Below are 14,349 nucleotides of genomic sequence, written 5' to 3'. Positions count from 1 at the left end.
AACAGCTACGCTGGGCATTGTTGCAGGGAGTTGATGAGTTGTATCTTGGGGATTGCCAGAGTTTGAGGTGAGAGGCAGGTTTGGTACATGTATGTCTGCACAGCTAACTTTCCTTTTGTGTGCTAATCCTATGTACAGAGTTTTTGCTGGTTAGGCTTCTGATACTGATAAGACGATGACGGGATTTTTAGCAGGAAGCAGTGCTGGGCATCTGCTCCCATGTACATAGAAGAATTGATGTTTCATGAGCCTATGATAAGAAACTGAAACTCTGATAATACAGTGAAGGGAAGTGGGACTTAGTCTTTCTGCAATGCTGTTCATCTTTTCTGACTCTCCTATTTGGAGCAAAACTGCTGTTTGTCTGTCAGTTCTATAGGCTCTTCACACCTATTTTTAGACAACTGACGTTTACTTTTTCTGCTGGGCAACTATAACTGTCTCTGGTGTTTGCAGCTCTAAAACCTTGTTTTGTAATGACAGTAACAGTCAGATTTGGGTGTAACAAGGAATTTGGTACAGTGGGATACATGCTGAGAGGCAGCATGACTAAGTGGAGAAACCTGCTGGAAAAGGTCTCATGACACTCTGGCTCCAGTCCTACATCTGCTCCAAGCTGCTAAGTCACTCTGAGCAATTGCTTCAATTTAAATTTATCTTGCTTCTCTATCTGCAATATCACTGTCAATAAAGCAGTGATAATGATCCTTTCCTCTTTTGTAATCTGCTTTGACACCCCGTGATTAAAAAGCATTATACAAAAAATAACTACTGTTTTAAATATTTCTACATAATCCACAAGAAGAGGCTGCCTTCTCAGTAACTGCATTACTCTTTCTCTACCAGTCTCCTGGTTCTCATTCCACACTTTCTTTTAAAGTTGTAGTATAACCCGTGTGGCAATGAACAGGTGTTGCTTAACTCAATTTGCACAACCAGGTCGTGTATGATTTATCTTTCAAGTCTTCTCAGAGATACTGCCTGAACATGAAACATCTTCCAGTTTTTCTGCATGCATTTGATAGTTTCTCCTTTACTGTCCATATCAGGGAAGAAATTAATATCACAAATGTAGATGCCTACAGTTCTCATAAGTAATATTAGGATATTTTTAGACTGATTACTGCAATTTTAAAATACAGAATCTGTGTAATGGACCTGTAGACAACAGTTTCCCAGTAAAGGAAGTGATAAAAAAATTCTTTAGCTTACACCCCCACACACAATCTTTTCCACAGTTTTCCCATTGATTTCTAACATTTAAAAAAGACAGTATTAACTTTGCATAGTTACTAATACCAGAGAAGCAGATAAGAGTGAGAATACCTGCTTCTTTAGCAACTATATCTGCCAGTTATTGACTACTAATACATGTGTGTCTTAGTAAATTTGTTAATTTATGGTCTGGGATACCTGTGGGCTGTGCATACTAGCTATGAATCCTGATTTAGAGGACACACACCCCCACCCCCCCACCCCCAACTATAATTTTGCAGGACTTATTTGCTAACTCATATATATAAAACACAGATTTAGATAAATATTGGATCAGATCCCAAATACACAATGTTAAATATAAGTGCAGGTGTTGAGATTTAGCATTGAGAGTTCTTTGCATACACTCCCAGTCTTGGACAGGGACAAGTGAATGCTCAGTGTCTTCCATGTTGTTGTTCTATTCCACTCTGTTCCTCCCTCCACTGTAAAAAGTTTTAATCAGCAACTAAAGTTAAAAATGTCCAGACTGAAGAGAATTGACTTGGACAGGCTGGCCTGTGAGAAAGGGCTGAAAGAATGGAGTTTGCTAATGCAAAAACAACAACAAAGTCAACTGTCAAATAACATGGGCAGTTCTGTAATGTCCAAGGAGGTGAATAATCTGTGGCTCTGTGTCGCCAGAAGGAAATCAGCAAAAGTATTAAGACAACTGGTACAGCTCTAAAAGAGATAACTCTAGAGATTTTATAAATTATCTAGGCAACTAACTTCAGAGGGTGTTGATACCCAGATATATATTGAAGGGTGACAGATATGGTAAACTTGATCCTCCTTGAGGAAAAGACCAACCCAGGTGAACCTATGAGTTGTCATTTGGAATTATTGCCACATGCTAGCCATGTTTATGCTGGAAGGCAATAAACAGGATAATCATGTCATGACAATTATATTCCATGGAAACCAACTAACCAGTCTCCCTGCCAGCTTGACTGTCTGGGAAGGAAGTGATAGGACATCCTTATATTGTACACCAGCCCAAGAGATTGATTCCCAGATATCTGGGCACTGTCTTCAAAACAACTCCAAACCTTCTTTGACACGTATAAAGTTAAACTGTGAGTTCATTGGAAAAGTTGCCACCTTTTCCTTCCAAACACTACAGTCTCCAAGTAACAAGGCCCAAACCCACACCTAGAGCCTCTATCTGCTGTCAAAAAAAAAAAAAAAACCAACACAAAAAGCAAGACAGTGTGATGCAAAGAAGCCCACAGAAAGCTGTGCTACAACTTCTCCCACCCGTTCCAACTCCTCCATGAAGCAACAGGGTGGTATTTCCTGAGTGGCACTTTGGGTATGTGATGTGTAGCTGTTCTTGCAAGATTTGTACATCATCCTTATATGTGCTCTCTTTTGGCAAAGGAAACAGCCTGAAGTCTGTAAATGTCATTTTGTGAATTAAATTTTGCACCTACAGGGCACAACGCAGAGGTAAAGATTACAGTTTGATTATTTGGGTTTATTTGTTAAGGAGAGAGTTCATTCAGCCTGGATTAAAAGCTTGCATTGCAACAATGGCTCATCCTGACATAAATTCTACCACTTGGATGTGTTGCCAACACACACTTTGCACTTGGCAGCCCAGCCTTCACATTTCAGACAACTTTTCTACAAATGTGTCACCAGCAGTTTCTTTCACATCAAAGCTACAAACACATAGCCTCCAGACTATCTTTTATCAGAAGACTACAACTAATCCTATTTTCAGATGTGAAATTAACTGAGCTCATATTCTGGCTGGAGCCCTCCCAGATTTCCAAATTATCTAGGAGTCAACAACTTCTCTGTGAGTAGGAATGAATGAAAGCATTAAGAATTGATATATCTGACTAACAAGAAACATTTATACCCAAGACCGTTTTTGTCTAGTTTTCATTGTTGAACTGGAATAGAATTCTTTAAAATGAGGTTGTCAAGACTGTTCTGAACAAATGGGAAAAGATTAATACCTTTGCTGTGCAGGCATTCAAAAAAGATTTCCAATTTGATAGAAGAATACAATGCAAGTACCAGCAGCAACATTTGTGGGTGAATCTTACTTCTAACCTTCAATGGCTACTTCTGCAGCACCACTTCATTGGCTCCTGTTGGGGATACAGTGCCCAGGAGAAAAGCCACAGTCTTATGTGGACACTGCCATGTGTCTTTTCAGCAATGTGGACTATCACAGGCATGTTAAACATTGGTTTCCCACATAATAACAAATCACATCTATGTTGTTGGTCCTTATCTACAAATTAATCCATGTCCTCAGATCAGCAAAAAGTTTGCCTGAAGCTCCTCTCTGGAGGCAATCACTGATAAAGGTCCTCAAGCTCTGTGATCTTACCTGTGGGTAAGACTTTCCCCAACGCTGCTCTGAGCATTCAGAATAAACCTCCACAGAGACTAGGACATAGTGTGTAAAGGAACACTAAGAGAGCACAGATGCATAAAGCAAAACAGGGCTCTGCTGAGAGGGTATGTGAAAGAATGAATTACTGATTACAGGCATCAGACATGCTGTTTAATGCTGCATGCAACTGAATGAACTACAGGTACTGCTGTCTTAGAATCATAGAATCATTTTGTTTGGAAAAGGTCTTTAAGAACATCAAGCCCAACCATTATCTAACTGCACTATGTCTGGTGCTAAACCATGTCCCCTGGCATCATATCTATGCATCTTTTAAACACCTCCAGGGATGGTGATTCAAGCACCTCCCTAGGGAATCTGTTCCAGTGTTTGACAACCCTTTCAGTGAAGAAGTTTCTTCTAATATCCAATCTAAAGTCCCCTGGTGCACCTTGAAGTTGTTTCCTCTCATTCTATCACGTTACTAGTGAGAAGATACCAACACCCACCTTTCAGGTAAAGAGTGATAAGGTCAGCCTCCTTCTCTCCAAAGTAAACAACCAGACCCTTCACCAGCTTCACTGTGCTTCTCTAGACACTCTCCAGCACCTCAATATCTTTCTTGTAGTGTGGGCTCCAAAACTAAGCACAGTACTCAAGGTGCAGCCTTACCAGTACTGTGAAAATCACTACCATAGTCCTGCTCATCACACTGTTCCTGATACAGGCCAGGATGCTGTTGGACTTCTTGGACACCTAAGCACCCTGTTTGCTTGTATTCAGCCTGCTGTTGGATCAATACCCTTAGGTCTTCCTCTACTGGACAGTTTTACAACCACTCTTCTCTGAGAGTGTAATACTGGGCCTGACCATCCAGTCAGTCTTTTATCCCGTGAAGCATCTACCCATTCAAGCCATAAGCAGCCACTATCTCCAGGAGAATGCTGTGGTAGACAGTATTAAATTGTTTAATAAAGTCCATGTAAACAACATCCACAGCCTCTCTCACCCACTGAGGGGGTCACCCTGTCATACAAGATCAGATTCATCAAGCAGAACCTGCCCTTCATGAACCCATGCTGATCACCTGGGCCTGATCACCTGGTTGCCCTGCACATGCTGCGTAATGGCACTCCATGACCTTCCCTGTCACCAAGGTCAGACTGACAGGTCTCTAGCTCCCATAATCCTGCTTTCAGCTTTTCTTGCAGGTGGGCATCACATTTGCCAATTTCCAGTTAACTGGGCTTCCCTGATTAGCCAGGACAGCTGATAACGGATGGAAAGTAGTTTGGTGACCACACTTGGTCATGATGAAACAAAAAAAAAAAAAAAAAAATCAGGACAAAACTAGAACAAATTCTGCAGGTTTTTTAACACTCTATAAGAAAATCTATTGAAAATCCACGAACAGAAATGCACTTGAAGGTATTTTCCACAGTAAAATACCAAAGACAAGAAGTTGTACCTTCTTTTCATCAAAGGAATACTTCAAAAGTCCCGAAGCAATTCCTGAAATAAGCAAATGTCTGTTAACAATCTTTGCATTGTTTACAAACTTCTTTGACTGTCCAGATAACAGGTAATATTACTCTAAACACAGATCTGATGATTCAGCTTTTGGTTACTGTTCATGGTCGAGCAGAGGATACCTTGGTCTGAAACTCAGTGCATAGTTAAGCAACCATAAAGAGTAAAATATGATCTTTATCAAGGATGATCAAAACTTCCAAGGTACAATAATTTTTAAGAAGATGTGGGAGGCTGTAAGAGTGGGAAAAGGCATTCCTACTTTCCTAAGCAATAAGAAGGTGTTACACAGCTCAGCCCAGGCAAACTTGTAAATATAGAAAGCCTCTTCAGAAGTCAAAGCACACACTTCATCCTCACCTGTTGACAGCTGCTGAAGTTGCTTACACACATTTGAAAGAAAACGTGTGCTAGTCTTGTGCTGTGTTGTTTATTACCACATTGTTTCATAAACATCCACCCGGGTCTGTGGGAGCTTTCTGAGTGCAAACTAGGAAGTTCAATCCTGAGCAGTCTCCCACTGCCTTTTAACTCTGCAAGCCAAATGGTGGAGGGCAGGTGAATCACTGCGTGGATCTGTGTCCTCTCAAAGCACTGTGTGGCTCTGCATTGCTGCCATCGTCACCTATTCATTCCAGCTTCTTTTCTCCACCCAAGCTTCTCCCATGTTCATTTCCATTGCCTCCACCCTTTTCAAACCTGTTTTAAAACAGGCCTTGGCATTTTTGAGACATATAAAACACTTCAGAATCTTTCTCAATCACTTGTTAACTAGAAGCCTCCTCTAAACAAGAGAATAATCAAATCTATTAGGAACACGTAGTACTATCACTAAAGGTTTTAAAGATCACCTCTGCGCTGGTACCATATTAGAGCATGGTAGCTGCTCTCACCTTCATCTTTGAGACAAAGATGAGCCTAGCATTTACCTAAGGTTACTTCTTTTACCAGTCCTTCAATCAGCAATCAGTTCATCCTCCTAATCTCTGCTTTAGAGACAAGGAACTGACATTTTGAGGAAACTCATCTTCTCCAAGGTTACACCAAGAATCTGAATGAAGTCAAGGGGAGGACATCACACTCAATACCTTTAACTTCCAAAGCAGTTTTTTGTACTAGCACACAGAAGTACACAAAAGCCAGCACAGCTCCAAGTAGATGAATGTGCACCTACATACATTGATACCTAGCATTATAGATGCATTTTTTTCCATAGCTGTAAGGAAGTGCCCTGACCAAGAACTCCAAATAAGATATTAATGAGCTCCTTGATTATATATAGTGCTGTCCTTTTTAGTGGCAGCTTGCTTGCCCTGCTATCAAGGCACAGAGCAGGCTTTTTGTCCTCTCACTTCTTACCATATATGCAATACAATTGCATACAACACAATATAAACCATGCTCTATATATTACTCTTCATCAGGGCCATCAATGACCTGAGAAAGGGGAAAATGTGGAAACTATCTCTTAGACTAGAGAACAAAAAATAGGTAACCTGAGGGGAACTAGATTTTTACACGTGTTTAGATGATAGCAGTGAAGCAAGGAAGAATGGAATTAGACTTGGATAAATTTAATAGATGAAACCAAAATAAAGACTGAATAGAAAGGAACCAAGGTTGTTAAGAACTGCAGCTGCAAAGCTGATTCACATAATCCTCACTGAGATTATACATTAATTTGTTACTCAAGTTATTAACTGCAGTGATGACTTTGTCATTACAAACAGCAGTCAGTACTTAAGTTCCATTTTGGAAGGTACCTTACTGGTTATACAATCAGATATCGCTCTAATCAGTTTGCAATTACAGTAAGAGAAGCCCCACTTCAGGATATTATATCACAGGGAGGAGCTTCTGCTGATTAACATTTGCTTTTATACCTGTTTGTTTCAGTTTCTTAACCAGTTAGGAAATGCTTGTTTACAGGCCTTGCTGCAACCTGGCATCTATCCACATAACCAGTTCTGTGTCCCTGTGCAGATTCCTATTGCCAAGCATTTGTCCTGGGCTGCTTTTAGGATTTCTCTCCATTAAAAGAAAGACAGCTTGTTTGAGCAGCCAACAGCGTCAGGGGCAGCATCATAGAATCAGTCAGGGTTGGAAGGGACCACAAGGATCATCTAGTTCCAACCCCCCTGCCATGGGCAGGGACACCTCACACTAGATCAGGCTGGCCAGAGCCTTATCCAGCCTGGTCTAAACACCTCCAGGGATGGGGTCTGAACCACCTCCCTGGACAACCCATTCCAGGGTCTCACTGCTCTCAAGGTGAAGAACTTCTTCCTCCTATCCAGTCTGAATCCACCCACTTCCAGCTTTGTTCCACTCCCCCTAGTCCTGTCACTACCTGATATCCTAAAAAGTCCCTCTCCAGCTTTCTTGTAGACTCCCTTCAGATACTGAAAGGCCACAATAAGGTCACCTCGGTGCCCTGAGAAGGCACTAATGCTGTTTATCATAGGACCGTGTAAGCAGGATTTCCCTCAAGGACGGTGAAAGTCAGTGACCATGGGCATTTTGCCAGGGAAGCAATGTCACCATAAAGTGAGTGTGCCCTTAGTACTGGTCAGCCCTCACACCAGTGCTACAGTCAGAGAATAAGGTAAGAAGAGGCATGCATAGCACATTGAGAGCTTGCCTTCAGCCAGTCCTTTCACACACAATCGTTTCCTTTGGAGGAGGCAGCAATGAAAGCGAGTCCAGCACGGTGATGCTGTTCCACAGGGTTTAGGTGACAGGAGGAAAAGCATCAGTGGTACTGCAGCCAAAGGGCAGCGTACTGCCAGTTTACTAGGAACTTACATGGCAACAAGGCCCGTGTTTAGCAAGAACCAGATTTGACACTAGAGTTAAACACAAGCCTAAGGTTTTGTCCAACGACATGCTGACTGAGATTAGTTTGTCATATTAAAGGAGGAAAAAAAAAACAAACCAAATCAAACCAAAACACAACAAAACAAAACAAGAGAAAGCCTAGCTGTAGGCCATTCCAGGGAAATATCTGGAGATATTCAAGACCCTCCTGGATGTGTTCCAGAGTGACCTGGTATAGGAGATCCTGCTCTGGTAGGGGGGTTGGACTGGATGATCTTTCAGGATCCCTTCCAATCCCTAGCATTCTGTGATTCTGTGAAAGCTTTCTGTAGCCTTGGTGTATCAGTGTGAGAGCAGAAATCCCCCCACACCGACAATAGCCAGGCTAGCTCAGTCTGGAAGCAAATGAAAGCTGTATTTACAAGCAGATCTACAATCTATGATGAAATGCAATGAATATGTACATATATACAAAATTCACAACATTCACAAATATGTACAATCAACAGAAAAGCACAACCAAGCTCCCTTTGCTTCCCTCCCAAAGGGGACCTTTCCCGAGGGGCCTCTCTCCCAGGGGCCTCCTCTCCCCAGACCTCCCTGGCAGAAAGCAGAGTTAGTTAAAAGCAGAAAGACTTAGCTTGCCAAGGTCAGTGTGTAATCTTCAGCCAGAAGAGAAAAAGAAGCAGCAGCCAGACAGCCCAGGAAGTAAGCCGAGAGCTCAGACTCCGACTGCCCCTACTCTGTTTTGAGCAGTAGTTCTTAAACACTTCTATCTATCCAATGGAAGTGTTTAGAACAATCATTATTTTGCTTTCTTACACCCAATAGTGACTTATTTACACTGTTTCACTTTCTCTGCTTGAACTTTGCAAAGAAAAATTAAAAAGACAGTTTTGAACCATCACACTTGGACTTTGCTAAATACCAAGCAGGGTAAGCCCACATTTTTAAAGATATTTTTTGCCTCCTGAAGGGAATATTTCTGTGATATACATATAGGTAGAAGATGTTGCTTCTTGTAGCCTAAGAAACAAACAGGTTTCTCTGCCATAGGCATCAGTTTGCAGTGTAGAAGGTGTTTATTTTCCCTCCTGGAAGATCAGTGAATGCTGCCACCGAGAACAGGGCCATGCTAAACCAGCTTTGCCAGCTGTGCAAGGCAGCTCGTGACCTGCAGTGACTGCAGGGGCAGCCTCTCGGAACAGCAAGCGCTGGGTGTGCTCCCATGGGACCATGCACAGCAAGGGCTGACACACTGCTATGTGGAAAACAAGATCTACTTGGGGGAATTTACACAGCATGGGTCTAGTTTTTGTTACAGTTGGCACACAGGGGATGAAATGCAGTGGTACCTGACCAGTAGAGAAGTCTCTCCAGAAAGAAACAGTCCCATGGTTAAATGATGAAAACACAGAGCCTTGCATAACAGTGGCTTCAAGAGGACTTCCAAGCCTTCTATGAGTACATAGGAGGGGGGGCCTGAAGATGAAAGCTATGCCCTCTTCCAGTGGTCTTAGCTGGGGGACCAGCTCTTGGAAAACGAGACTTTCGTAACAACCAATCTCTTCTCACACATGGGAATCCTTCTGAAAGGCCAGCAGGGGAAATCACTGGATGACAGGACAATTTTAAAGCCTTTCAGCAGTGAAGGCAAAACTGCTTGCTGCCACTACAAGGATGAGACATTGGGATTACTGCAAAGGCTTTTGTGACATGGAAACCAAGGTCTGGACAAAGACTGTTATTGATGCACAGAGTTTATGTAGGTTCAAGAGCAGACTGGTAGTGTTGCTGCATTCACAGAAAACCGCCTTTTGTCTGGGAAGTTACTAACTCTTGACCAAAGCCTGGGAGAACACATCCTGCAAAGAAAGTTATATAGTTACACTCTTCTGTCATACTTTCCCCCAGCCACCTGCCTCTTGCCACTCTCAAATATGGGGCAGAAGAGAGAACTTTGGTCTGATCCAGCACAATAATTCTTGGGGTCCTGTGAGGGGATTGTGGAGAGCCCAAGTACCTCAGCTTGTGAATCCTGCTCCTGCTACCAACAGCTCTCTATTTTGATAGTGCCTCAAGCTAGCCCAGATGGACGATTGATGTTCACACCATGAGCAATTCCCTCCAAAACACACTTCTATTCAAAATCTCCCAATACTATCCTATATAGTTGCAGAGAAATAGCACCATTCAGGCAGCGAATCCAGAGCTTGTAGAAATTATGGGTACATTTACAAAGGTCTGGACAGCCACAAAGCTTTCATAGTTTTAGGGCAAGAGAGTGTTGAGGTCATTCAGCTGTTCACAGTAAGTTTTCTGCCATTTTCTGTTATAAATACAAGGGGCAGTTGTCTTTATATAAGAGCTGACCCTAAGTGATCTGCAGGAAAGGCTTTTCAGGCCAGCCTGAAAAAGACAAGTTTTTCTCAAGCAGGTATTTCTGTTGCCCATTCAAGACAAAGAAGAGAAGAATAGAAATGTCTGTAAGTATTTCATTAACAATGCAAGTATATATAGACCTCCCCAAAGAACTTCATCCTGAACTGGGCCTGATGTTTCCCCCACAAGGAAGTAAACCCTTCAGATTCATGAGTAAGCCTTATTCCTATCAGATTTCAACACACAGTAGTAGCCTAATGCTTGTTATTATGCTCACACCATATGTACAAATACAACCTGTTGTCTGACACAAAGGGAAGATGTCAGGAGATCATGATTATAGATGCCACAGCTATCCTGTAATAAAAACCCAAGTCCTATATTATCTGGCATGCAGAAGATCTAAGGAGCCATGAACACTGTGGGTTGTGGGTAGCAGTCCCTCTGCCAAGGAACACACTTTAGCTGCACAGTGCCACAGCTGGAGAAAAGCAAAGTGCCTCGTCTTTGCCAGGCAGTCTTCTAAAAACCACAGCTTGGTTTAATCAGACTGACACCAGCAAAGCACCAATGGCTCTTGGCAGTTTGAATTACTTCTGTGCCATCATTGAATTCTCTTTCCTTGTCTCTGTCTCTCATTACCAATTAAAATTGTACAGAAATCGTGATTAAAACAAATAAATGGGAGTGAGAAATATGATCTTAGAGTATCTTTTGAGTCAATATATTTCAAATACTTGCAAATATTTAAAATTAAATACATTGAATTACATGACAAATGAGTTTTCACCAAAAAAACATTAAAATAATCACTTTAGAGCAAAGGCTAATCCTGGGAAAGTAAACATGTACAGAAATACAGATATGTAGATCTAACTAGTTATCCTTCCTTTCTTCTTCAATCATTTTTGCCACATTTGAGCTACTGCATTGATCTGCAATGAAATACATAGAATAGGAATCCTCAGGAAAAGGCAACATTCTTATGCTAGGTTCAACAGCAAAAGAGCCAGAATTGAACAGTAAACTCCATGGAGGCAAATACTCTTGCTGAGTTCACTTGGTTTTACTTCATATGCAAAGGTCGGTGGTCACTTCCTTTCCCTTGCATCCCTACCTTGTTCTTTCTCTCTGAGGCAAGTATTTGAGGTGACCTTTAGGTCACTTTCTCCTACCTGAATAACTGCTGAGAACTTTATGTCTTCACTTCCACTTCAACCCATTCCATCAAGTCCCAGAAATATTTCAATGATACTATTCTTGTCTTGAAAGTCTGGTATTTCAAGTACATTTCAGTAAACTTTTAACCAAAAAAAAAAAAAAAGTAATAGGATTTTGGTTGGTTGGTTGGTTGTTTTAGGCAACTAACAATTCAGAGGTGCCTGTGTGTCTTTTGCTGTTTGCAAAAAGCAGACAGGTACAGAAGATACTGGCAAAGATCCCATGTTACCCCACAGGCTCTGGCAGCCACACAACATCACTGCTGGCATTTTCGTCAAGAAGCAGAGGTGCAGCCTGCATCTTAATGCATCAAAAACTACAACTGAGAATCAACAGCTGACTTGGTTCAACAGAACTGGCTTTGGTAAAACACTTCACAGTACACCGCAGCAGACCTTTGATATTTCCACTAATAGTAACATTCTGTAAACAAGAAGTTATTGTTTAGACAAAGCTGCATTCTAAGAATAGCCCAAATTCAAATATGCATCAATATTTGAAACCATGGTGATGCTTCATACACAGACAGAAGTTGCACTGCTTGTTTATGTTCTCTGCTTTCAGAACTGAGCTACTGGGAATTGCAAGGAAAGGCTGAGCTATACTCACAGAGATCTGCCTTTCTCACATTTCTCATTCCTATGATTTTCACAGAGAGTAAGCAGCATGGGCATTCTTCACTCTGCAGAAAAAATAACAAAGTTATTATTAAATGGTTTATGCTTCATAAAATATCCCATAAATGTCTGTTGCAATTTCCAAAGCTGGGCAGCAAAATTGGATGATGAACTACTTATACTGCTTTGAAACTTAAAGCCATATCTATGTAGAGTCAAAAAAGAGGCAGAAATACTCCTCTGTGTATATACATCATTGATGGAAGAAAATGACAGCTAAATGGATAACACAGTAAAATAGTTTTAAATAAAATTAATATTTGCATTATATGACAGGATGCTTTATTTTAAAAGAAACCTTGATTAACAATCTGGAAAAATAAGCCAGCAAAGAATGAGCACGTGTGAGAAACATCTCTGTTAAACATCTGCAGGCAAAGATAAAATTAATTTAATTCTCTTAAACAGCTGAAATTTCACACAGAAAGCAGATGTTTTCTTCAGATCAATTTATTCAACAAAAATTCCAACTTTCTATTGAAAATCTTTGTCAGGAACTTTTCCCTGAAATGGTGAAGAGCAAATACATGAAAGATTGTGAGGTGCTTAGCCGCTGTGATCAGGAAGAGGACAATGAGGGGATAGAAAGAACTGCTAGGAAACAGAAACAACCCATGGTAAAAGGTGTAACCACCATGCTGTAGATGTCATAGTCTTAGCTATGTTCAAAAGCATCACGATCCCAGAGGAAAATAAGAGTTCAGAAAGGCACCACCAGAACCTGCACAAGAGTAAATAGCTTGGACAGAGATGTTAATTAAACTTCCCCACCCAAACCTGATACTGGATTATTTGTAAAAAGTATCATTAGCTGAAATGCCAAGCACAGAAAGAAAGGCTAATAACTAGACACAAACCAAACAAATTATTAATTCTTGCAGATTTTAGCACCTGAAACTTCAGCTGTTGCTTCACTGGAAGTTATTACCTAATCCCTCTCTCACTTTCTGCCAGTACAATGACACCACTCAATCCCCCTAGGGGATTATGTAACTCCTCTTTGTTTTCCAGTTAGGAACTGACCCAGCTGAGAAGTTGGATACAAACTCCCCTATCACTCTTGAATTGTGATAAACTGACCTTAGTCCATATTTTATGTCTCACTCCAAAACAGAAAGGCATGCTTTAGCGTCTTCTTTTGGATTCAGTTTCTTGATGGAATAATTCCCCTGACCTGCACTCACTAAGAAGCCTCTGCTTTTACTTATGTGGCTGCCTCAGTGGTTAAGGGCTGAGGGAAGAGCAGATAGGACAGGCCCATTTCTTGCTTTGTACACATACTTTTCACACGAAGACCATTGCCAGATTCAGTTCGTTGCTCTCTTTTCAAAAAGATCTGTAGTGTTTCTTTACCCTGTTCAGTTATACATTTATGCTTTTTAGTTCTTATGTCTCAGAGACTCAATGATTCAATACCTTGTTCATAGTCAAACAGCAGGTTAATTTCAGAGCAAAGAGGACAGAATATGTTGACTCCCTAGATCTCAAAAGGCAGTTTTAGGACTTTCCCTCCTGGTTATGTCTCAAAAAAAAAAAAAAAAAAAGTAATAATAAAAACCATTCTCAGATATTATGGACAAAGGCAGATGAAGATTTTCTTTGGTGTCAGTCATGCACAAATACCAAGTTACGACCATGATTAATCATTGTCTTTAGTCAGCAACCTTCCTGCATACACCCCTAGCAGGTGGCTGCTAACATAATTACCTGACCAAGCATATGGCTACGTTCATAGCTGGTAGATGCTGTGTTATGGAAGAACACCAGCTTACATAATGCTTCCATCAAACCACAGATTCTGCCCAAATCCACAGCAAGCTCCTGTCAGGTACCTCAGACTGCTTCCCAGCCTCCAAGTGGATTACCTCCTGTGGCTAAACTTCCCTCCACTACCAAAAATGCTTCCATAGGGCAGCCAAGATCAGCAAATCTATCAGTCATCCTGACATAAATAAGTAAATACATACATGAATTTAGACTAAGAGCTCCCAAGTCCTCTTCTAGTCATCGGTATCCCAGTCACAAATCCACTTCAGGCCACCTTCAGCTTCTAATGAATTATGGGTTGAATTTGTGCACTCTTACCTCATAAACACTCCAGTATGATCCCAT

At 41.2% G+C, this 14,349-nt stretch overlaps 1 protein-coding gene across 1 annotated transcript in view; it reads right to left on the bottom strand.

Annotated features, from left to right (window-relative positions):
- Nucleotides 1–14,349, bottom strand: part of LOC128981329 (cytosolic phospholipase A2 epsilon-like) — a 32,738-nt gene extending 18,389 nt beyond the window's left edge. The window contains exons 1-2 of the mRNA XM_054400057.1: nt 14,323–14,349; nt 12,170–12,242 (exon numbers count right to left, since the gene is read on the bottom strand). Of these exons, the coding sequence (XP_054256032.1) occupies nt 12,170–12,242; nt 14,323–14,349 (100 nt within the window). The remainder of the gene's footprint in view (nt 1–12,169; nt 12,243–14,322) is intronic.

Source organism: Indicator indicator, chromosome 4 (genome assembly GCF_027791375.1).
Source record: "Indicator indicator isolate 239-I01 chromosome 4, UM_Iind_1.1, whole genome shotgun sequence".
NCBI lineage: Eukaryota > Metazoa > Chordata > Aves > Piciformes > Indicatoridae > Indicator > Indicator indicator.
Note: the sequence above shows the minus strand (reverse complement) of the source record. Positions and strands in the feature narration are given on the sequence as shown.